Raw genomic sequence first — 23459 nt, forward strand, 5'->3', positions numbered from 1 at the left:
CCCCGATTTGAACTATGAAGAGGTGATTTTCTTGAGTCAAAATGAGAGTACCCCTAAACATTTTTTTTAAAAGAAAAAAAGCACTGGGTGGGTGGTGTTATGTACTGAAGTTCTCACCCTGGGCCAGCAGGGGGTTACTGTAGATAGTTTTCACTCAGGTCCACATATGCAAATAAGGAATTGAGAGTGGCGTTCAGTGATTGGATAGTTACACAAAGTTGTTACTGTTGCTTTGTAGTTGAGCTCTATATAAGCAGGCTGGGTGAACCCTTCAGGCCAGTTCTGTTCTGGGCCTGTGAATAAACAAGAGCTGTTTGAAGAACCGCTGTGTCGTCTGATATGTTCACCCACAACTTAACAGGTGGGAGAAACCAAACCTTGCTGCTGCTGTTGTTGTTTAGTCGTTTAGTCGTGTCCGACTCTTCGTGACCCCATGGACCAGAGCATGCCAGGCACTCCTGTCTTCCACTGCCTCCTGCATTTTTGTCAAACTTCTGCTGGTAGCTTCGAGAACACTATCCAACCATCTCGTCCTCTGTCGTCCCCTTCTCCTTGTGCCCTCCAACTTTCCCAACGTCAGGGTCTTTTCCAGGGAGTCTTCTCTTCTCATGAGGTGGCCAAAGTATTGGAGCCTCAGCTTCAGGATCTGTCCTTCCAGTGACCACTCAGGGCTGATTTCCTTAAGAATGGATGCGTTTGATCTTCTTGCAGTCCATGGGACTCTCAAGAGTCTCCTCCAGCACCAGAATTCAAAAGCTTCAATTCTTTGGCGATCAGCCTTCTCTTTGGTCCAGCTCTCACTTCCACACATCACTATGGGGAAAACCATAGCTTTAACTATACGGACCTTTGTTGGCAAGGTGATGTCTCTGCTTTAACCCAAACCCTGCTTTTGCACAAATAAAGGCTGGTGGGACCCAGAGAAATCACGTTTGCCGGGAGAGTCGCCCTTTTAAGGAGGCGCTGCCCCCTAGAGGCCGCTCCGAGGAGCGACGCGAGCCAGTCCTGAGCCTCGCCTCGCCAGATCCAGAGCCGCGGGAATTCGCAGCGGCTTCGGAGCGCAGCGACTCCATCCATCCATCCATCTCATCGCATCCTAGCCTCGCTCGCTCGCTCCTCCGGCGTCTCCGTCGCCTGTGCACCGAAGCAGGTGAGCGGCGGCCGCGTTCCTTTCCCTCTTTGCCTCCCCTATTCATTCACGCCGCTCCCCCTTCCTACACGCCATGGAGCGTGTTTAATCAGAGCGCGCCTAACAACGTGGGAGTTTCCCCCCTGCCGGGTCTTTGATCTTCCTCCCCTCTTCTCCGTTCTACCCCCGCCCCCGCCTCCTCTAAACACACCGGTCAGTTCCAACGCCATCAATTCCAGGCTTGCATTACGCGACCCCCACCCCCCCAATTCGGATTTTAACACCCCCCCTCTTCTTGTGTGGAATAGAGACCTTCGTCTTTGATGGCGAAGACGCGCCTCTTCATTTTAAAGCTCTTGCCGACCACCCCGCCCCCTAATTCTTGCCGCTAAGTCGCAGGGGGGTCTTTCACACAGCCCCCCAACCCCTTTATGATCTGAATATTTGCAGTGGGTCCCTTTCCTCTTCATTGCGTCCTGCTCCCCGCCCCCTACTCTTGCCTTACTCCTTGCTTTTGATGATGGCTGCGGCGCGCGTGGAGATCCGGCGTTGCAATTCATTCCCCACCCCCCCGGAACAGGAGGAGGGTGATGCCCTGGGTGCTACTGACGGCTTTTAATCCGGTTTCTCTTTAATTATTTTTATTTTAACTATTTAATTTAATTATTTTTTATTAATTGTTTTTTATTTTAATTATTTAATTATTTTTATTTTTAATTAAATTTGTATACCGCCCTATACCCCCCTCCCCCCGCAGGTCATATTGATTGATGGATTGCGTTTGACCTCATCCTTTTTCTCTCTCCATGGAGCTCAAAGGGGGCATGCATGGTTCTTCTCTCTCCCCTCATTTAATCTCCACAACAACCCTGCGAGGGAGGCCACGAGTGAGCAAGCTTCACGGCCGAGTGGGGATTTGAAACCTGGAGTCCTAGTCCAACACTCTTAACCCATTTTAATGTATTTTCAATCTTTGTTGGAAGCCACCCAGAGTGGCGGGGGAAACCCAGCCAGATGGGCGGGGTGCGCGTTACTTCCGGGTTTTGCCTCTTGCGCATGCGCAGACGCTGTAAATGACATCACGTGCATGCGCAGACGCTCTAAATGACATCACGCGCATGCGCAGAAGCGCCGAAAAGCAATACGTGCGTGCGCAGACGTGCCATCGCTAGTTACGTTTGCTTCTGGATGCGAACGGGGCTCCAGAATGGATCCCGTTCGTATCCAGAGGTACTACTGTATTTTAAAGAAAAAAGGGTGACATATTCCGTTCTTTCCTCCCTGGTTTATCGTCACAACAACCCTGGGAGGTAGGTTAGGCAGAGAAAAAGGCAGGGACAGAGGCAGACGGACAGAGAGGCAGAAAGAGATATCGGCCCAATGTCTCCTAGTGAACTTAAATGTCTGAGTGAGGAGTTGAACCCAGGTCTTTCCAGTCCTAGGGCAGATTCACACCATGCATCTAAAGCACATGAGCAACCCAGTGGGGGGTGCAGGGGGGGCCGGGCGCACCGGGCGCAACATCTGGGGGTTAGGGTTAGGGGGCGCAAATCCACGGGTTAGGGGCGCAAATTACTTGCCTTGCCCCGGGTGCTGACAACCCATGCTACGCCACTGGAGCAACCCTCCACCCCCCAAAAAATCCTAGGAACGGGGTGGGGGTGGTAATACAGCACCCTGAACAAGTTGGTGCCCTCCCCTCTCTCACCTTCCATTCTGCACATGCTCTCAGTGCCCTGGGCGGGGGAACTGAATCCGGCGCTGCTGGGAACTACAGTTCCCTGAATTCTTGTGGGGTAGCCATCTGCTTTAAACGTGTGTTGGATGTGCTTTAAGTGCAAGGTGTAAATCGGCCTCTATTCTGTCCCCCAGACCCCTCTGCTGCCCTGGTTCTTGCTGGTGAGGGTGCCATCATATCAGTATCATACTTACTATACATGGGACGCGGGTGGCGCTGTGGGTTAAAGCCTCAGCGCCTAGGGCTTGCCGATCGAAAGGTCGGCGGTTCGAATCCCCGCGGCGGGGTGCGCTCCTGCTGTTCGGTCCCAGCGCCTGCCAACCTAGCAGTTCGAAAGCACCCCTGGGTGCAAGTAGATAAATAGGGACCGCTCCAGCGGGAAGGTAAATGGTGTTTCCGTGTGCTGCTCTGGTTCGCCAGAAGCGGCTTAGTCATGCTGGCCACATGAACCGGAAGTGTCTTCAGATAGCGTTGGCCCTTGGCCTCTTTGAGTGAGATGGGCGCACAACCCTAGAGTCTGTCAAGACTGGCCCATATGGGCAGGGGTACCTTTACCTTTACCTTACTTACTATCTGGGTCTGGCCAGGAACCTGTTGTCCACTAGATGCCCTTATTCTTCAACTCCAGGGGTCAGCAAACTTTTTCAGCAGGGGGCCGGTCCACTGTCCCTCAGTCCTTGTGTGTGGGGGGTGGATTATATTTTGAAAAAATAAAATAAAAATGAACGAATTCCTATGCCCCACAAATAACCCAGAGATGCATTTTAAATAAAAGGGCACATTATACTCATGTAAATGCATGCTGATTCCCGGACCATCCATGGGCCAGATTTAGAATAATAGTAATAATAATAATATAATAATAATTTATTATTTATACGCCACCCATCTGGCTGAGTTTCCCCAGCCACTCTGGGCAGCTTCCAATCAAGTGTTAAAAACAATACAGCAGTAAATATTAAAAACTACCCTAAACAGGGCTGCCTTCAGATGTCTTTTAAAAAGAAGATAGCTGCTTATTTCCTTCACATCTGAAGGGAGGGCGTTCCACAGGGCAGGCGCCACTACCGAGAAGGCCCTCTGTCTGGTTCCCTGTAACCTCACTTCTTGCAATGAGGGAACCGCCAGAAGGCCCTCGGAGCTGGACCTCAGTGTCTGGGCAGAACAATGGGGGTGGAGACGCTCCTTCAGATATACTGGACCAAGGCCGTTTAGGGCTTTAAAGGTCAGCACCAACACTTTGAATTGTGCTCGGAAACGTACTGGGAGCCAATGCAGGTCTTTCAGGACCAGTGTTATATGGTGTCGGCGGCCACTCCCAGTCACCAGTCTAGCTGCCACATTCTGGATTAACAGCAGTTTCCGGGTCACCTTCAAAGGTAGCCCCATGTAGAGCGCATTGCAGTAGTCCAAGCAGGAGATAACCAGAGCACGCAGCACTCTGGCAAGACAGTCCGCAGGCAGGTAGGGTCTCAGCCTGCGTACCAGATGGAGCTGGTAGACAGCTGCCCTGGACACAGAATTAACCTGCGCCTCCATGGACAGCTGTGAGTAGAAGGCGATTGGGCTGGATCCGGCCCCCGGATTTGTTTACCCATGTCCAACTCCCATCTGCCCCAGGGAGCATGCCCATTGGTCAGGGATGATTGAAAACAATAGTCTGCGGATGTATGTGTGAGATTAGCACACCTTCGCTAGGTAGATGCAAGAGAGGCAAAGAGGGAACTGGGTTGGTGCGACTCTATAGCAGGAGAGGAGAACCACCAGCGCTCTCTAAGTGGCTCTCAGATCTCCCCCCCCCTTCACTCTACAACCTTCACTGGTCCTATTTGCACCCCCAAATATTTTTGCCTAGTTAGAATGAAAGAGGCGCATGTGACTGTGTGTAGAAATGAGCCTACTTACATAGGTAAAATTTGCAATTATTACCCCACCCACTTTTGGCCCTGGCCCCGCCCACCACTGAAAACGTGGCCCCCAAACGGTTGCCCAGAAGGGGCATGTGGCCTTTCAGCTGAAATCGTTTCCCCACCTCTGGTCTTGACACGACAAGTTTCACCTGCCAAAATTCCCTCTTCTGCACAATTTTCAAAGTTGCAGATGTCCTAGCCCCTGTTGCGGTCCAGGCACAGACAATGCATATTTTTAGAAAGTTGATTAGCAAACGCGGTGTTACTAGGAACCACCCCTAGTATTTTGTGTCTATTTTTGATTTGTCGGGGTTCTCATACGGTAGAAAATAAAGCACCTCTTGGCTTGCCTTGTGGGCAGAAAGTCTTTAGTTTTTAAGGGGGGGGGGAGTAAAGGACCCCTGACAGTTAAGTCCAGTCGCAGATGACTCTGGGGTTGCAGCGCTCATCTTGCTTTAAAGGCCGAGGAAGCTGGCGTTTGTCCGCAGACAGTTTTTCCGGGTCATGTGGCCAGCATGACTAAGCCGCTTCTGGCGAAACCAGAGCAGCGCATGGAAACACCGTTTACCTTCCTGCCAGAGAGGTACCTATTTATCTACTTGCACTGGCGTGCTTTCAAAATGCTAGCTTGGCAGGAGCAGGAACTGAGCAATGGGAGCTCACCCCGTCACGGGGATTCGAACCACCAACCTTCTGATCGGCAAGCCCAAGAGGCTCAGTGGTTTAGACCACAGTGCCACCCATGACTCATGATTTTAAAGAAATAGTTTTAAGTATTATTTAAATCATAATAGCTTATATAGCTTTGTATGTAACTCAGTTGGTAAAACACGGGACTCTTAATTTCAGGGTTGTGGGTTTGAGAACCATGTTGGGGTTGGACTAGATGACCCCTGGTCCAATTTTACAATTCTATGATTCTATAATACACAAAAGTGATTTACCATGATTTCGGCATTCTAGAGGTGAAAATGGTTGGAGCAGCGGTGGCACAACCCTACAGTTTTCTTGCAAATCAAAGCTCATACAGTAGTTAATAACAGGTTAATAACAGTTTCAGCTTAAGTACGGACCTCCAGAATCAGTTAAGTACTTAACCCGAGGTACCACTCTATTCTAATTGCAGTTTCAAGATAGTTATAAGAATGGTTGGACTGGGTGGGGGGTTGTGGTGGGGGAGGGATGAGTTGCACGTTGACACCTAAAACGATTACTTAAGAATTCCCAAGGATAAGAGGACTTTAAAAAGAGAGAGAAAAAAGGCAACCATTTAAGTATGGTGTTAACAAGAGTGGGAAAATAATGGAAACTAAATCTCAGCGGTTCTTTTTTAAAAATGCGTATGAAATTTTATTTCAGCTGTGCTCCGCTCATCCTCAAAATGGCTCTCTCCGTGGTACCGCTTCTGCCCGTTTCGAAAACCACTGACAATAAAGAGGGCATTTGTGTGTTTTCTTTGAAAACAAAGAGCCGCAAACATTGGAGCTTTCCAGCAGGCTGAGTGGAGCAGGGTCTTACATAAGGGGGAATGTGGTGATAGGCTGGCAGCACAGAGCAGCTCAGCAGCCTACAATTTCTCCCTTTCCCCTCCCTCAGCCCCATGGCAGGTCCTAGCTTGTCACGTGAAATCGGGCTCCTATAATCCAGAATGTTTCTGCTTTTGAATGGATGATGTTGGAATCCTTTTCAGCTGCTGGGGAGGGGAAAAAAGGCTGGAGGAGGCTGTGGAGTGAGTAGGTAGGATTTGTATCTGTCTGTGTGAGAGAGAGAGAGCTGTTTTACGATGAGATTGATGCTTCCCTAGAGACCATGGCAGCGTAGGCACTAACCTGCTTGCAGCACAGAAATGTCATTTCCCCCTCAATCTGGAATCGTGTATGGTTATCCTGAGTGCGCTGCTTTCAGCCTATATTGAGTCTGGATCGTAGCTGTCAACTTTTCCCTTTTTAAAAGGGAAGTTCCCTTATTCCGAATAGGATTCCTCGCAAGAAAAGGGAAAAGTTGACAGCTGTGGTTTGGATCCTGCCATCCCCAATGGTTGGGGTGGATTCAAGTTTCAAGAAAGGGGATTTCGACTAACTACCAGGTGGCGCTGTGGGTTAAACCACAGAGCCTAGAACTTGCCGATCAGAAGGTCGGCGGTTTGAATCCCCGTGACAGGGTGAGCTCCTGTCCACCTAGCAGTTCGAAAGCACATCAAAGTGCAAGTAGATAAATAGGTACTGCTCCAGCGGGAAGGGAAACGGCGTTTCCGTGCGCTGCTCTGGTTCGCCAGAAGCGGCTTAGTCCTGCTGGCCACATGACCTGGAAGCTGTACACCGGCTCCCTCGGCCAATAAAGCGAGATGAGCGCTGCAACCCCAGAGTCGGCCACGACTGGACCTAATGGTCAGGGGTCCCTTTACCTTTACCAGGAAGAACTTTCTGGTGGTGGAAGCTGTTGAGCAGTGGAACTGACTCCCTCGAAAACTGGTGGGCTTCACTGGTTTGTTTTTTATAGCAGAGGTTGGACGACCATCTGTCATAGATGCTTAGGTATGAGATTCCTGCATTGCCAGGGGTTGGACTGAATGAGCCTGAGGGGACCCTTGCAGCTCGATAGTTCTGTGATTCGATGGTTCCTTGATAATTGCTTGAAAATCCACTCTTAGATGAGGTTTTCCTTTTCCTCCCTGCTCGTGCCCCAGGTGAACAGAAGAGGAAGAAGTGGTGATCAGGGTAGATAAAAATCAATGATATTTTTAAAATAAATAAATCAGATTTTTAAAATTTAAATCGGATTTTTTTAAAAAAATAGATTTTTAAGATAAAATGCTTTTGGAAGAAAAATCTTTCTAAAGATAGTTTTCTGTTTAAGTCACTTTATAGTCCAAAGGATAGTCATCAGGAAATAAGGATTTGTTTTAAGTTTTTCATGTGTGCTAAAACTTAGTCTAAGTTTTTTTTTAAATTGTTTAACCACAACAGTTAACAAACATGGATACATATGCTATAATGTTACTGTTGCAGTTAAATAAATTGGTTAAATTGTTATGAAGGAAATGATTGTTTTTCTCCTTTCAATAAAGTACAGCAGAAAAGTTAAAACAGTTAACTTATTAAACCTCGCAATAATTTTGTAATTATCGGTCTATGTATTTCTAACAGTATAACCAAGTCAGTAATTTTTGATATAACTTGTAAAAACTACTCTGAAAATTTATTAGTCCAAAAATGAAACCTTCATCTGGTTGTAAATATTAAGATTATACCAGCAAGAATGAGTCTTTCTGTAAAAACAAACAAACAGTTTTAAATCAAGTCTTACTGACTAGTGATTTAAATTGTGATTTAAATCCATTTGATTTAAATCAAATGCACCCTGGTGGTGTTTGTGATCAAATGTACACATTGTGGGGTAATGCAGAATCAATCTGTGGTTTTTGGAACAGAAACCAGTTCCTCAAGAAGCACTTTTCAGGGACTAAAAATACGCAAGATCTCGATGGTGTTTGGACTATGTGGAATAAACAAGTACTCAATCTCCATTGATTCTAAAATAAAATGTCTCAGCCTGCAACAAATCTCTCGCCAACCCTGGACTGCTTGTAAGTATGCAGACAGGCAGGTGGGAACTGGCTGAGAGCAGACTGAGGTTGGTGGGGCAGTGCCCCATTTGCCCTAAGGAACCAACCTCCTCCCTACCCACCCACTTTCCAGTTCTCCTTCCAGTCCTCCTATCCCTAAAGCACAGGTAAGGGCCTCATCCAGCCAGCATGCTGCTCACAGCTGTGCAGTCAGTTAGTCTTAATTCTCTTTCCTTGACAATCCACTTCTCCACTGGCAAAATTCACAAGCTCTGCTTTATGGCTGGCACATGGCGTCAGAAAGCTTGTAGACAATGCCACACACTACTAAGGGAATATGCTGGAGTTTTCCTGGCACCCAGCTTTGGCTGTCTGCCCCAGAAGCCATAGGTGTTCAAAATTAGCCAGGTGCCAGGTGTATTTTGTACCTGGCTATCAGACACTCCAACCTAGCAATTCAAAAGCACGTCAAAGTACAAGTAGATAAATAGGTACCGCTCCGGCGGGAAGGTAAACGGCGTTTCCATGCACTGCTCTGGTTCGCCAGAAGTGGCTTAGTCATGCTGGCCACATGACCTGGAAGCTGTACGCCAGCTCCCTTGGCCAATAAAGCGAGATGAGCGCTGCAACCCCAGAGTCAGCCACGACTGGACCTAATGGTCAGGGGTCCCTTTACCTTTACCTGTGATATGTAAAATGAACTATGGATTGTCCACGGGCCGGATTTAGGAGGCGATTGGGCCAGATCCAGCCCCCGGGCCTTAGTTTGCCTACCCATGGTTTAAGGAGTCATTTGGCGCCTAGATTATATATCTGAGTTTCAATAATAATAATAATAATAATAATAATAATAATTTATTGATACCCTGCCCATCTGGCTGGGTTTCCCAAGCCACTCTGGGCAGCTCCCAACAGAATATTAAAAACACGATAAAACATCAAACATTAAACAATTCCGTAAACAGCGTTGCCTTCAGGTGTCTTCTAAAAATCAGATAGTTGTTTATTTCCTTGACATCTGATGGGAGGGCGTTCCACAGGGCTGGCGCCACTACCGAGAAGGCCCTCTGCTTGGTTCCCTGCAACCTCACTTCTTGCAGGGAGGGAACCACCAGAAGGCCCTCGGAGCTGGACCTCATTGTCTGGGCTGAACGACGGGGGTGGAGACGCTCCTTCAGATATACTGGGCTGAAGTCCTTGCCTTTCATACTGTGTTTCGCTACCCTGATTTCCAGCTAGCCTCCCTGCCAGCTCAGAAACCCTCTGGCTCTCTCTCCATGCTCTCATCCCGACAATAAATTCCATTTCTTGTTAGACCAGAGATGGGCAATCTTTGGTCCTGGAAGCTGAATGTGACCCCCAGGTCTCTCTGTCTGGCCCTTGGGAAATACCCCAGGCAATATTTTCCCCAGCGTTGCTCCACACCCTCTTTGAGTGCTTCTGCCTGGCTAGCAGAATGCACCTTTGACCTGCTGTAAAGAATATTTCTTGCTCGGCTGGCTAGAAGATGCAAAGATGGTGTGAGCTGTTGTGTACTGTATGTAGAAACCTTTCGATTCTGTGTGTGCCTGTCACATAGCTTACTTTACAAAGGTATTTCCTGCAGCCAACCTGTTTCTTTCTGTCCCTTCCTCCAGGGATGCCTTGCCACGGATCGTAAATAGCCAATTGATTATATTTATATGCTTGCAAGAATTTTAGAAGAAAGTTGACCTTCATTTCCAGCTCCAGACTGATTAAAACATTCTATTGCAGGCAATTTCCATGATCGGACTACAGTCGTACCTTGGTTCTTGAACGCCTTGGTACTTGGATGTTTTTGCTCCCAAACGCTGCAAACCTGGAAGTGAGTGTTCCGGTTTGCAAACATTTTTCGGAAGCCAAAAATCCAACGTAGCTTCCTCAGCTTCCAATTGAGTGCAGGAAATTCCTGCAGCCAATCAGAAGCCATGCCTTGGTTTTTGAATGTTTTTGGAAGTCGAACGGACTTCCGGAACGGATTATGTTCGAGAACCAAGGTACGGCTGTATTTATGTATAGCCCAGATCATCAAATCAGTGCAGAAAAAGTGTTCTTGAAGTCTCCTGGCTGCCTCTGCTGCCAGAAAAACTTTTGCGCTTTGCTTTACAGTTTTCCCCATTGGGATTTTAAGATTTTATAAAACTGGCACCTTTAAAATGCTTACAAAACATTTGCAAAATGCTGTAACGTTTTTAGCTGCTTAGCTCAGGCAACAAGGATAGAAAAATACCTGCTCAAGATATTTACGCAGTCTTTAGACTACAGATCCATGATGTAGCGGAGCTGGAGACAGAATATGCATGTATGATTATATCTGAGGCCCCACTGTAATGGAAGCAATCCTCTGATAATTCAAGGCCAAAGATCAAAAAGGGTTTCCAAAAGAAATCCATTGTGCTTCCCACCCCCACTAGATCGAAAGACAAAATTCTTCATTGCAGGTTTCAATATCCCTAATTTAAGTGGCTGAGGGTGGTATTCAGGAAATGTTCATCAGGGTCCTTCCTTGGAATCTGCTAGCTTAGGAAGCTGTGAGTAAGGAGGTGATATAGGTGCCTCTGGGCATCTGCAGAAGGCCAGCTCCAGAAGGGGGGCATTTGCCAGAGCTCAGTAGAGTATGAATCTCAAGGTTGTGGGTTCGAGCCCCATGTTGGGCAAAAGCTTCCTGCATGGCAGGGGGTTGGACTAGATTATTCTTTTGGTCCCTTCCAACTCTACAATGGGACGCGGGTGGCGCTGTGGGTAAAAGCCTCAGCGCCTAGGGCTTGCCGATCGAAAGGTCGGTGGTTCGAATCCCCGTGGTGGGGTGCGCTCCTGTCGTTCGGTCCCAGCGCCAGCCAACCTAGCAGTTCGAAAGCACCCTCGGGTGCAAGTAGATAAATAGGGACCGCTTACCAGCGGGAAGGTAAACAGCGTTCCATGTGCTGTGCTGGCTCGCCAGATGCAGCTTGTCACGCTGGCCACATGACCCGGAAGTGTCTCCGGACAACGCTGGCCCTCGGCCTCTTAAGTGAGATGGGCGCACAACCCTAGAGTCTGTCAAGACTGGCCCGTACGGGCAGGGGTACCTTTACCTTTTTAACTCTACAATATGGAGAAGCTCCAAAATGAGTGGGGCTCCTAAAAGCAGCTCACCATTTCAACTTTGCACAGAGTATCTCAATCAGATAAGATGCAGCCCGAGAGAATTCTCATTTTGCACATTCAACCTATTTCAGTTTAGCCGGGTCGCTTGACTCCCTCTCTCCCAGATTCCGGATCCGGGTCTGCCTTCGGGCCCCACCAAACATCTACGAGTCCATTAGCAAAAGGGATGTGACTCCTCCGTCCCCAGAGTACTATTGATCCCTTGGTTATTGATGGAGCCCCTGCTCGTGGGCATGTTGGCTGTGTGATGGATTATTTCCCTCTGCCGCCAGAAGACCAGGTTGAGATTTCTCTTGCGAGCTGTCAGCGAGGGCTGCATTAATAATGGAGCGTCTTAGGGGTGACCGGCCAGGGCAATTTCCTTGGCTTGTGTTTTTATTTATTTTTTAAGTGGCTTGCTTGGAAAGAGAAGCCTGAAAATTGCGTGGCTTCTGTTTGCTGAAACCCTGGAAGGTGTAGAAGTGAAACCTGAAGCTCAGGAGAAGCTCATCATTGTAGCCCCCATAGCCCCCAAATACCAGCAACTATGTTGATCATGTTGTTGTTGTTTAGTTGTTTAGTCGTGTCCGACTCTTCGTGACCCCATGGACCAGAGCACGCCAGGCACTCCTGTCTTCCACTGCGTCCCGCAGTTTGGTCAAACTCATGCTGGTAGCTTCGAGAACACTGTCCAACCATCTCGTCCTCTGTCGTCCCCTTCTCCTTGTGCCCTCCATCTTTCCCAACATCAGGGTCTTCTCTTCTCATGAGGTGGCCAAAGTATTGGAGTCTCAGCTTGAGGATCTGTCCTTCCAGTGAGCACTCAGGGCTGATTTCTTGAAGAATGGATAGGTTTGATCTTCTTGCAGTCCATGGGACTCTCAAGAGTCTCCTCCAGCACCATAATTCAAAAGCGTCAATTCTTCGGCAATCAGCCTTCTTTATGGTCCAGCTCTCACTTCCATATGTTGATCATATGTAATACAAATTGGGATGTTAATTTGTTGTTGTACTACATCCTTCATCATCCCTGACCACTGGCTGTGCTGACTGGGGCTGATGGGATTTGGAGTGCAATGATAGCAGAAGGGCCACAGGTTCGCCTTTCCAGATATAATTCTGAAAGAGTAGTGCCTGCTCCCCAGTTTATTATGTTCCTAACAGTTACAAGATGGTGAGCTGGCAAAGGGCAATGCAGTGGTTAACATGTGTCACTTTGGGGAGAGTTGGGCTCATGTGCCTTCATCAGCCCTAGTTGCGGAATATTATCCTGACAGAGAAGGGGTTGGGAACCTTTTTAGGTTCCCTCATGGTCTTCCTGGGACCGCAATACCTCAAGGACCACCTCCCCCCATGTGAACCGACCTGGACTCTGCAACCATCCTCTGAGACCCCTCTTTGTGTGCCTCCTCCACGAGAGGCAACACAGGAGCAGGGCCTTTTCTGCATTGGCTCCCTATTTGTGGAATGCTCTCCACAGGGAGGCCTCCTTGCTGTTGGGACGGGGGCGAGATTAAATTCAGTTTGCATTTAAATGCAAACAACTCGAATAATTTGCAAACTGATGCAGAATTGTGAATAACTGAAGATTTGGGGGGGGGGGAGAGAGAGAAATCAGGTTGACAGATTCATCTGTCCCTTGCCTGGAGATGGCGTGTGGTCCCCTCTGGGGGTGGGCCTTTGCCCCACAGAGGCAGTGTCCTCAGCGTTATACAGTGGTACCTTGGGTTACCTACGCTTCAGGTTACATACGCTTCAGGTTACAGACTCCGCTAACCCAGAAATATTACCTCGGGTTAAGAACTTTGCTTTAGGATGAGAACAGAAATCGTGCAGCGGTGGCAGCGGAAGGCCCCATTAGCTAAAGTGGTATCTCAGGTTAAGAACAGTTTCAGGTTAAGAACGGACCTCCGGAACGAATTAAGTACTTAACCTGAGGTACCACTGTACTCCCAAAGGATGTGTAAGTATAGAAATGGATTTTTGCCGTTCATATTTTAATCGAAGTGGGAAGACTATCTTTGAGGGCATCTAATGCTCAACTCTTCTTCTAGGAGGCAAGCATTGCCAAGCCCACAACACTCATTTCTGGACCTGAGCCTAGAGAACACAAGCATCTCATTTGAACCATGGGCCTCCCTGATCCAAACCCAGCACTGTTATTGTACCCCAGCCTCCCCACTCTGGTGCCTTCTGTATGCTGTCAGACTACAACTTCCATCATCCTGACCATTGGCCAGCTGGAAGCTGGAATCCAAGAATATTTTGAGGGCAGCATGTTGGTACAGGCTGCTCAACCCCTTGTAGCAACCTGGTTTTAAATAGGTAAAGCTGCACGAGGTTTGAAAAGCCGCTTTGCCTGCTTATGGTTAGTAGCTAGCTTAGAACTATTTTTATGCTTTGAGTGTGAGCATCTGTTGAGCTGTTCAGCTCCAGTTTCGAGAAGGGAGAGGATGCAACAAATAAAGTCCATCCTGTAGATGGAAAGCACAGGGAGCAGTCCAAGAACTGCCAAGAGATGCGAAAATAAAACAATCCAAAAATCATAAGCAGTATAGTGAGAAGCGCCACTGCAGGCAAATCCCCCACAATGGAGTCGAATGCCTTATCCCAAGCATCCTGAGTCTACTGCTTCCGTCAGAAGCGTCTCCATAGGCTTGCAAGCAGCAATCACAACTCTGCAAATGGAATATACCCAAAAGGACAGCATCCCAAAGCAGAATCAATTGGGAGGGGGAGATGCAGGAGGCAGACTTATGAACTCATGTCATATAACCCCCACCCGTGTGTTTTGAACAATTAGGTCTCCATTAGATGATTGTTGAGATTTCTTAGCTGTTTAGTTTCTAAGGAGCTACAGATTCCTATGGTTGTAGAGCTTAGAAAGGTTAAGGGAAGAAAGTGTTCACTCCCTTTCCTGCAGTGGCAATCTTCAAAACCTAGGTAGGGGGTACACTGGGAGGGGTGTTTTGCCAAGAGCCCCCCTGAAACCTAGGTCTGGTCCTGTTAGCAGTGTGGGTAGACCATCTATTTCAGAACAATCTCAGCCTGCTTTTTATTGCTTTTAACAAGCTCTTACAGAGGAGTTTTTCAACACCAAAGCTTAAGCAGAGAGCACAGAGAGACCCACCTGCCTTTAATTCTGGCTCCGCCAACCACTGACATTGGCTCTGCCCATTATGGACATTAAGTCCTCGACCAATTACCAGTAAGGGGTAGTGGTCCTCAACAATGAAAGCTCAGAGACCAAGGCACGGTCAGGGAGTCAGCCAGCAATAAATCACACAGAGTAAGTGAACGAGGAACAATGCCTGCTCAGGGGTGCGAGGCCTAATGAGCACACCAGCTCTTCTCAAGGTAGGGCTTGCCCCTATGAGGCAGTTATGGGAGCAGAAGGTCCCCGGCTGCCTAAATCTTCTCCTCCCCTGGGTCTTTCCCAAGCAACCTGAGACTACGCCACAGTGCCTGTCTCTGCTGCTCTCTCTTCATACTTCTTCTGGTTCTGGGAGACTTGGTGGGGGGAGCGGAGCTTCTTCACCAGTCTGACTCATCTCTGCCTCTTGGCCTCCCTCCTCTCCTGCTTCTGCTGCTGATTCTGGACTTCTCTCTGCCATAGACTCTCCCTGCTCACTAAGCCCTGTCACCCCTTCATCTTCTGACACTTCTTTCTCCCAGTCTCCTCCCTCTGACCACTCATTGTCATCCCACTACCACTCTCCAGTTTCTGAGCCTTCTTCCTTTGGGGGTTCCCCAGCTTGTGCCTCCCACCATTCCTCTGTGTCCAGCCAGCCCATGACAGGCGTTTGCTGTCCCTGGGTTCAGCACAGTAGACCCTCTGAATGCGCCTCTTGGTGGCCTCGACTGACTCCTCCCCAGCTTTCTGGAAATGAGAGCTGGTTTTGTAAGCTCAGCTCCGTTCTGGCCCTAGATTCAAAGCATGTTCGGAGTTCCCTGTTCTTTAATTCTAGGTGCATTTCTACAGTTGGCAGATCTTGTGGTTGTAGGCACAGACAAGACTAGCTGGAAGCTGCCCTCCTCATGCCCTAGACTAGGCATGTCCAACAGGTCGATCTGTGGTCTCCTAGTTATTTCTCTCCACCAAAAAAAGCTCAAGAACTTTGGCTCCCTAAAAGCATAGATCACTGTCATTTATTTTTTTTATATTGTGAGTAGATCACAATCTCTTGGGAGTTGGACTTGCCTGCCCTAGACCATCTATCAGTTGTTCCATTTCTCTCCTCTTCACAGCACCACCAAGAAGACTCACCAGAAGGAACGCCAGCCACCTGAACTTCTGACACTGCGCAAACATCCCCAGCTGCTGAGATGCCTGTTGCTTCCACCGACTCAGAGACAGGTAATGACTCGCTCCTATCTCAGCATCCCCAAACCTGCTCCACTCCGAGTACAGTCGTACCTTGGTTTTCGAACAGCTTAGTTCTCGAACGTTTTGGCTCCCAAACGCCGCAAACCCAGAAGCGACTGTTCCGGTTTGCAAACTGTTTTTGGAAGCTGAACATCTGCCGGGGCTTCCGATTGGCTGCAGGAGCTTCCTGCAGCCAATCAGAAGCTGGGCTTTGGTTTCCAAACATTTTGGAAGTTGAAGGGACTTCCGGAACGGATTCTGTTCAGCTTACAAGGTACGACTGTGCTACGGATTATTCCTCAAATATCTGCTTTGTACCATTTTACGACTGCCTGCAAGTATGCAGGGCTACGTCTGGAACCAAACACTTGCTCGCGAGCACACCTTGGCAGACGAATCCAGGTGGAAAAAGTTTCCTTGATGATGGGGGGGGGGGGGAGCTCGCAAAACCAGCTATAGAAAACAAACGTGCCTATATGTAAATGTATATAAGAAAATTCTAAAATCCACTGTAGGGTGGTACCTTCAATTAGCCCAACCAAAATATCACAAAGCAGTGGGAAAGCTGTTGAGTTCTCCAGAGCTCATCATCAGATCAGGTGTGGGGAAGGCCTCAAGATGTTGCTGGACTCCAGCTCCCATCAGCCCCAGAAAGCATGACCAATGGCCAGGGATGATGGGAGTTGTAGTTCAGCCATATCTGGAGGGCCACAGGCTTCCTGCACCAGGGCTAGATGGTAAACGGAGCAATGTGAGGTGGAAGACTTCATTGTTGTTTTTTGGGGCTGATGTTGAAGCCAAGGAGTCTGCCTCTAGGGCTGGGCAATATACAGTCCAAAACTGTTTTGAAGTCCATATCAAGATATTGGTTTCATAATTTTTGACCTGGCGATATATATCGCCAATCGTGATGTGTCTTTGCTATGCAAAAATCACCATGTGGGAGAGGGTGATCCAGTCACGCTTCCGAAGGGTCCTGCCGGTTCCTCCATTCATGAGCGTCCCCCTGGCCCTCAATGCCTCTTACCGGGTCTACCTTGCAGGGGTGGCAGCGGCGGCGGCTGACATGGGCTACGACGGTTACTACTGGCCCTCGGTGAAGGAGGAGATGGAGACGGGGAGCTGCTCGGGGGGGGGGGGGTTCCCTGCCCCCGAGGCTGTTAGCGGTCCGGAAGGGAAGGGCCCCAGAAATAACCCAGATCTCTCCCCGAGGTCTTGCAGCTCTGGGATATTCACTTATTATACACCAGATTCTGCAAGCAGCCCCAACAAGCCGCCCCCTCCCCAGATCTGACTGCAAGGAGGAAAGTAAAGGAGGCAAGAAGAGCAAAACTCGCACTGCTTTCTCTCAAAAGCAGCTGCAGATCTTGCACCACAGATTCCAGATGCAGAATTATCTCGGTCCACAACGTATCCGAGAACTGGCCTCAGCCTTGGGACTCACCATGTGGGAGAAAGCGTGATAGCTCCATCCTTATTATTCCAGACATTGTGATATATTGCGATATTTGGTTGGTGATACATTGTGATGTTGAAAACCACGTACCACCCAGCCCTGGTGATGCAATGGGGGGAGAAGGTAGCAGACATCAAAATGAGGTCCTGTGCAGGTATTTGCTTTCTTTTGCCCTCGCTTTTGTTGCTGCAGAGCCGAGTGCACTTTCCCATGGCGTAACATGATCCTAACTCATTCTGCTTTTTGTATCAGGGTTTTCATGGCCTTCCTTTTCCGCGGTGTTTTGCATCAAAAGTTCTTATTGTTGCTGGGAAATATAAGCAGGAGCCGAGTGAACAGTGCTGAGTGTCTTAATTTCCCTCCAGCTTCTTTGAGGTGTTTAGTCTAAGCGGGGCTCTCAGACTTTGTTGTCATTCCTATGAGTTTCTCATAACCTGTCTTTTGTGCTTTTGTTTTCTTGGCGCTGAGGACAAGATTATAACATTGTTTGGGAAGTACTTGATAGCCAGGGCGCTGTGTATATGGCACTGACTTCTTGTCAATAACTTTTGGGATTTTCACCATTCCAAATATTCCGACACTCATCTTGACTCAAAAAGGTGCATATTTTGAGAGAAACTGCAACTCCATTCACACAGCAATTTGTTCCATGCAGTCTTTGTTTCAGAAATGCTGTCGGGCTACTTCAGTTGCTTTTGTTTGATTTGGAAACAGCCCAAAGTCTGTGAATTTTGATAACAAACGTGGTTTGCGACGGGGGTTGAATAACTTCGAACGCAGCTGTACATCATAACGTGGTTTGTCCCTTGATGGAGGCGGACTTTGTTCTTTCAAATTTCAGTGGTGCCTACAAGAAATATGCAAAATAACTAAGCAAGTATTAGAAGTCACCCCAGAACTGGCCCTACTAAACATCTTCCAAGATAATAATGCCCACTCATATCATAAAGAGCTCATAACCCACCTACTCTCAGCAGCCAGAAACATCATAGCCAGACACTGGAGAGATCTGTCAGGCGTAAGCATGGATCAATGGTATCAAATAGTATGGGAAACAGCCTTATTAGAAAAACTAACCAATAAACTGAAACTGACATGAGGACAAATAGAAGAAGACGCCTTCACCCCGGTATGGTTCCCCTTTATCACATACATAGTCCAACAAGACAACAGCAATAATCTGCCGACAGCATACGGATCAATCTGGCTAACCTGATCCAAACACCCACTCACACACTCCTACTCACACACAAAAACAAACCTCATTACAGCTAACCAAAGACAACCAACCACATCCTAAGCCACCACTAACCTCTCTCACCACCAAAGAAATACAATAAGCCAGGGGTCAGCAAACTTTTTCAGCACGGGGCCAGTCCACTGTACCTTAGACCTTGCGGGGGGCCGGACTATATTTTGAAGAAGAAAATGAACAAATTCCCATGCCCCACAAATAACACAGAGACGCATTTTAAATAAAAGGACACATTCTACTCATGTAAAAACACGCTGTTTCCCGGACTGTCCGTGGGCCGGACTTAGAAGTCGATTGGGTCACATCCAGCCCCCCGGCCTTAGACCAAGGAGAAATAATAATAACAGTAACAGTAACAACAACAACAGCAACAACAACAACAACAACAACAACAACACAACAATAATATAATATTTATTGTTTATACCAGGGTTTCCCCAACCACTCTGGGCGGCTTCCAACAGAACACTAAAATACAATAACCTATTAAACACTAAAAGCTTCCCTAAACAGGGCTGCCTTCAGATGTCTTCTAAAAGTCAGGTAGTTGTTTTTCTCTTTGACATCTGGTGGGAGGGCGTTCCACAGGGAGGGAGCCACCACTGAGAAGGCTCTCTGCCTGGTTCCCTGGTACTTGGTTTCTTGTAGGGAGGGAACCACCAGAAGGCCCTCGGAGCTGGACCTCAGTGTCCAGGCAGAACGATGGGGGTGGAGACGCTCCTTCAGGTATACTGGAGGAGGAGCTTTCATGCAGCTTTGGGGACACGAGTGCGCCAGAGGTGCAGTGATGAGCCACTGTGCATGGGGGTGGCAAGGCGAGCCCCCCACGGGGTGCCTTTAAGTCACTCCCCGTTAGGGATGGCACCTGGGCCACGCCGCCCCTGCCTCCCCTTCATATGCCTCTGCTCCCAGGGTGCACATCTCATGGACCACAGGAGCCATTTGGTTTCAAGTCTCTGCACTCATCCTCAGCATCCTCACCTGCTAGCTCTTGTCTCGATTTCTAAGCTCCTGCCTGTCCAATTAAATCTCCTCTCTGAATCTTCCGATTACACAGGGAGCGCAGCCTGTAATCCTCGCAGCTCTGCATAAGCCGGTTAACCACACATAGTAGTGAAAGTATCAGGTCTTGCCCTAAGCTGAGAGCTATCACAACTGTGGATGAAGTTTGCAGGCTGGAATTCCAAACAGCCTTCATACATACCCACAGCCCCTATTAGACTAGATATTAAAGGTAAAGGTAAAGGGACCCCTGACCATTAGGTCCAGTCGTGACCGACTCTGGGGTTGCGGCGCTCATCTCGCTTTATTGGCCAAGGGAGCCGGGTCATGTGGCCAGCATGACTAAGCCGCTTCTGGCGAACCAGAGCAGTGCACGGAAATGCCATTTACCTTCCCGCCGGAGCAGTACCTATTTATCTACTTGCACTTTGACGTGCTTTCAAACTGCTAGGTTGGCAGGAGCAGGGACCGAGCAATTGGAGCTCACCCCGTCGCGGGGATTCAAACCGCTGACCTTCTGATCGGCAAGTCCTAGGCTCTGTGGTTTAACCCACAGTGCCACCCGCATCCCAGTCTGGATATTAGGCAGCCCCTATTTCCGCTCTCCTTTCCTTTTCTCTACCCAAGTACAAAAACCCATCTGCTAGGGTAAAGCGTGGCTCTATGTGCATATAATAGGAGTACAAGAATGTTTTCTATTGGGGAACGTGGCTGGTGCTGTGCTCTAAACCACTGAACCTCTAGGGCTTGCCGATCAGAAGGTCAGCGGTTCGAATCCCCACAACAGGGTGAGCTCCCGTTCCTCTGTCCCAGCTCCTGCCAACCTAGCAGTTCCAAAGCACACCAGTGCAGGTAGATAAGTAGGTACCACTGCGACAGGAAGGTAAACGGCATTTCCGTGCGCTCTGGTTTCTGTCACTGTGTTCCATTGTGCCAGAAGCAGTTTAGTCCTGCTGGCCAAGTGACCCAGAAAGCTGTCTGTGGACAATCGCCGGCTCCCTCAACCTGAAAGCGAGATGTGCGCTGCAACTCCATAGTCGCCTTTGACTAGACTTAACCATCCAGGGGTCCTTTACCTTTTGCCTCACCTTATATTATGGGAAATTGCTTTGCAAAAAATGTGCGCAACAGACAAAATTGCATATTTAAAAATATATATATATTTGGAGAACTTCGCACTAAAATGCTGATGAATTGTCCTGAGGGTGCTTTTATTTTTAAGTAACACATTGCAAAACTGACATGGACATGCCGAGAACTGAATTCAGTATTGGATAAATGAGAAATTGGGTTTATTTGCCCATTCCTGTTTGTGACTTCTCCTATTCTGAGAGACTTGATGTTCTGGTGGGATTTGGGTTTGGGGCTGCAACCAGAGTTGTGCTGCCTCTCTCTGTCTCTGCTTCTCTCTTTAAATCTTTCTTTCATCCATCCCTAGTTTTAGCGTAACCTTGGATGCAAATCTCTTCCCCTCGTTGCCACAGAAACGAGGATGTAATAGAGCAGGCGCCGGGGAAGGGGAGGAGTAGGGGAAAATCAGGGAGCATCTTAAAGAGATTAGAAAACTGATGGCTTCCTGTGCGAAAACCCTGCATCAGGTGGAGCTCATGAGGGAGGCAAGGGGGGAATGAACAAACATGTCCCCCCCCCAAGCATCTTGGCCTCTTTCTAAAGCCTCAACAAGTACAGTGATTCAAATGATTGCCATGCTTCAGTCAAAATGTTTGAATATATATACAGGTGTACCTTGTTTCTTGAATGGAATCCATTCCGGAAGTCCATTCGACTTCCAAAACGTCGGGAAACCAAAGGGCCGGACGTTCGGCTTCCAAAAATTGTTTGAAAACCGGAACAGTCACTTCAGGGGTTCGATTGTCTGCGAGTCGATTTGTTCGGGAGCCAAGTTATTCGAGATTCAAGATACCCCGCCCCCCCCCTCTCTCTCTCTCTCAGTATCCTATTCTTCCTCCCAAAGGAGCCCAAGGTGGAAGACAACAGAAGAGCAAAACAATAGAATACAACACAAACTCACAATGTTTTAAACCATTTCAGAATATTGGAAAACACTTCAAAATAACCTATTTTCACAGCTAACAATTTCAGGCTTGTCAGAAATTTGAATGCTAACCAGGCTTTGCCCCAACCTCACCAGGTTCCACCCTTTAAATTTCAGAATCTGAGCCTCTAGAGTCCTAGCAAACTGGCTTGGGAGGTGGCAGGAATCAAGACCACTCCTTTCTTCAACAGTCAAAATAAATTTGTGTTGCATCCGTAGTTGGCACCTGGAATTCTCCATCCCATCCAGCAACTGTTAAAATAGAAGCCCGGCTAGCTTTCTGGCAAGGCAAACCGCCGACCTTCTGATCGGCAAGTTCTAGGCTCTGTGGTTTAACCCACAGCGCCACCCACGTCCCAAAGCAAGTTATTGCTGGGGTATTAATGCTGTGAACACCCCCCCCCCGGTTGTAGGCTCAGGTTGTGTGTGTGTGTGTACAGGCTGGGGGAGGCATTTTGCCAAATTTTCCCCTGGGTCTGCTGATACTTTCCAACAGTTTGAGGGGAGACTGAAAGTTCTCTGGTAACTTTTGCTGATAAAGTTTGGCTCAACTCCAGCCTGAACAGGCTTGATGGATTTAAGTACCCTTTATAAGATTTAAGTACCCTTATAAGATTTAAGTATCCTGTAGCTGGAAGTGGCACCCAGTTCCTAAAAAACACTGGCAGCAATCTTTTAAAGAGACAACATTATAATTTTGAGAACCAAGCTGAATAGATAATTATTCAATTTCTGGCCACTTTGGGAGGTTTTGTAGCCTAAAAGTGGGATTTATGTACATAAAAATAGATTCCTAGGTGTCTGGGCTGCAAGTATTTGGGAAGGTTCCATATTTGGTTTAAAATCTGAGCGACCTTTTTAGCTAGACCTTCAGGGTGTTGAAAGCCCATTGTTAATGCACAGTAGTAGTGAGGGTTCAGGGCAGCAAAGCACATTTACATCCGGCCCAATCGCCGTCTAAGTCCGGCCCACGGACGGTCCGGGAATCAGCGTGCTTTTACCTGAGTAGAACGTGTGCTTTTATTTAAAATGCATCTCTGGGTTAATTGTGGGGCCTGTCTGGTGTTTTTACACGAGTAGAATGTGTGCTTTTATTTAAATCTCTGGGTTATTTGTGGGGCATAGGCATTCGTTCCTCCATTCGCATGGCAGCAGCGGGAAGCCCCATTAGCTAAAGTGGTGCTTCAGGTTAAGAACAGTTTCAGGTTAAGTACAGACCTCCGGAACGAATTAATTACTTAACCCGAGGTACCACTGTATATCACATTTAAAGGGCGGTAGCTGCTGGTCCAAATCCATTAATCTGCCAGTTTCACTTGTTGCCCCATCAGAGTTCAGTCCAAATTTGCTGGCAGTACAAGAGAGAACACAATTCACAATGCCAACCTCTTTTACACGTGTTACTTGCTCTCGTAAGCAGGCACAAATGCACGCGCGCACACACAGAGTTTATATATTTTGCATCTCATTGTCTGGCAATTTTTTTTCTGCCTCATTTGAGACTGTTAGAAAAGAGGTGGGGAAGAACTGCCTCCCCTTGCCTTTTGTTCTGAGCTGAGAGCAATGTTAACAGGGCTGTGGTACCCTGAGACGGTTGCCACGGCAGCAGGAAGAAGTGCCCTCAGCATCTTTCCAGAAGACAGCTGTGAATGGCAACCCAGTGAGTGATCTCTTTTCGGAAGAGAGGCTCTTCGTTTCCTCTCTGAAATCGGAGCTTCATAGAGGAGGTAGAAGATAGCTGTCCCTGAGGCAAGGGACTGTGGGGATGATAATGCTGCCCACTTCCCTGGTGTTCCAGATTAAGGCTCCGTCCTAGATATGTGTGAAATATTTAG

General features: G+C 48.1%; 1 protein-coding gene and 1 long non-coding RNA gene across 3 annotated transcripts in view; one reads left to right on the plus strand and one right to left on the minus strand.

Annotated features, from left to right (window-relative positions):
- Positions 1-23459, minus strand: part of LOC310661854 — a 292087-nt gene that overhangs the window by 199713 nt on the left and 68915 nt on the right. The window lies entirely within an intron of this gene.
- The window catches only part of MPP2 (MAGUK p55 scaffold protein 2), a 65810-nt gene continuing 43369 nt past the window's right edge, over positions 1019-23459 (plus strand). The window contains exons 1-2 of one of the 2 annotated variants that reach the window (XM_083408372.1): positions 1019-1150; positions 15738-15846. In XM_083408372.1, the coding sequence (XP_083264498.1) occupies positions 15816-15846 (31 nt within the window). In that variant the 5' untranslated portion in view covers positions 1019-1150; positions 15738-15815. Of the gene's footprint in view, positions 1151-15737; positions 15847-23459 lie in introns of those variants that run through there. The other variant, XM_083408371.1, reaches the window with a different exon arrangement.

Source organism: Podarcis tiliguerta (assembly GCF_965153285.1).
Source record: "Podarcis tiliguerta genome assembly, chromosome: 13".
In the NCBI taxonomy this organism is placed as follows: Eukaryota; Metazoa; Chordata; class Lepidosauria; order Squamata; family Lacertidae; genus Podarcis; species Podarcis tiliguerta.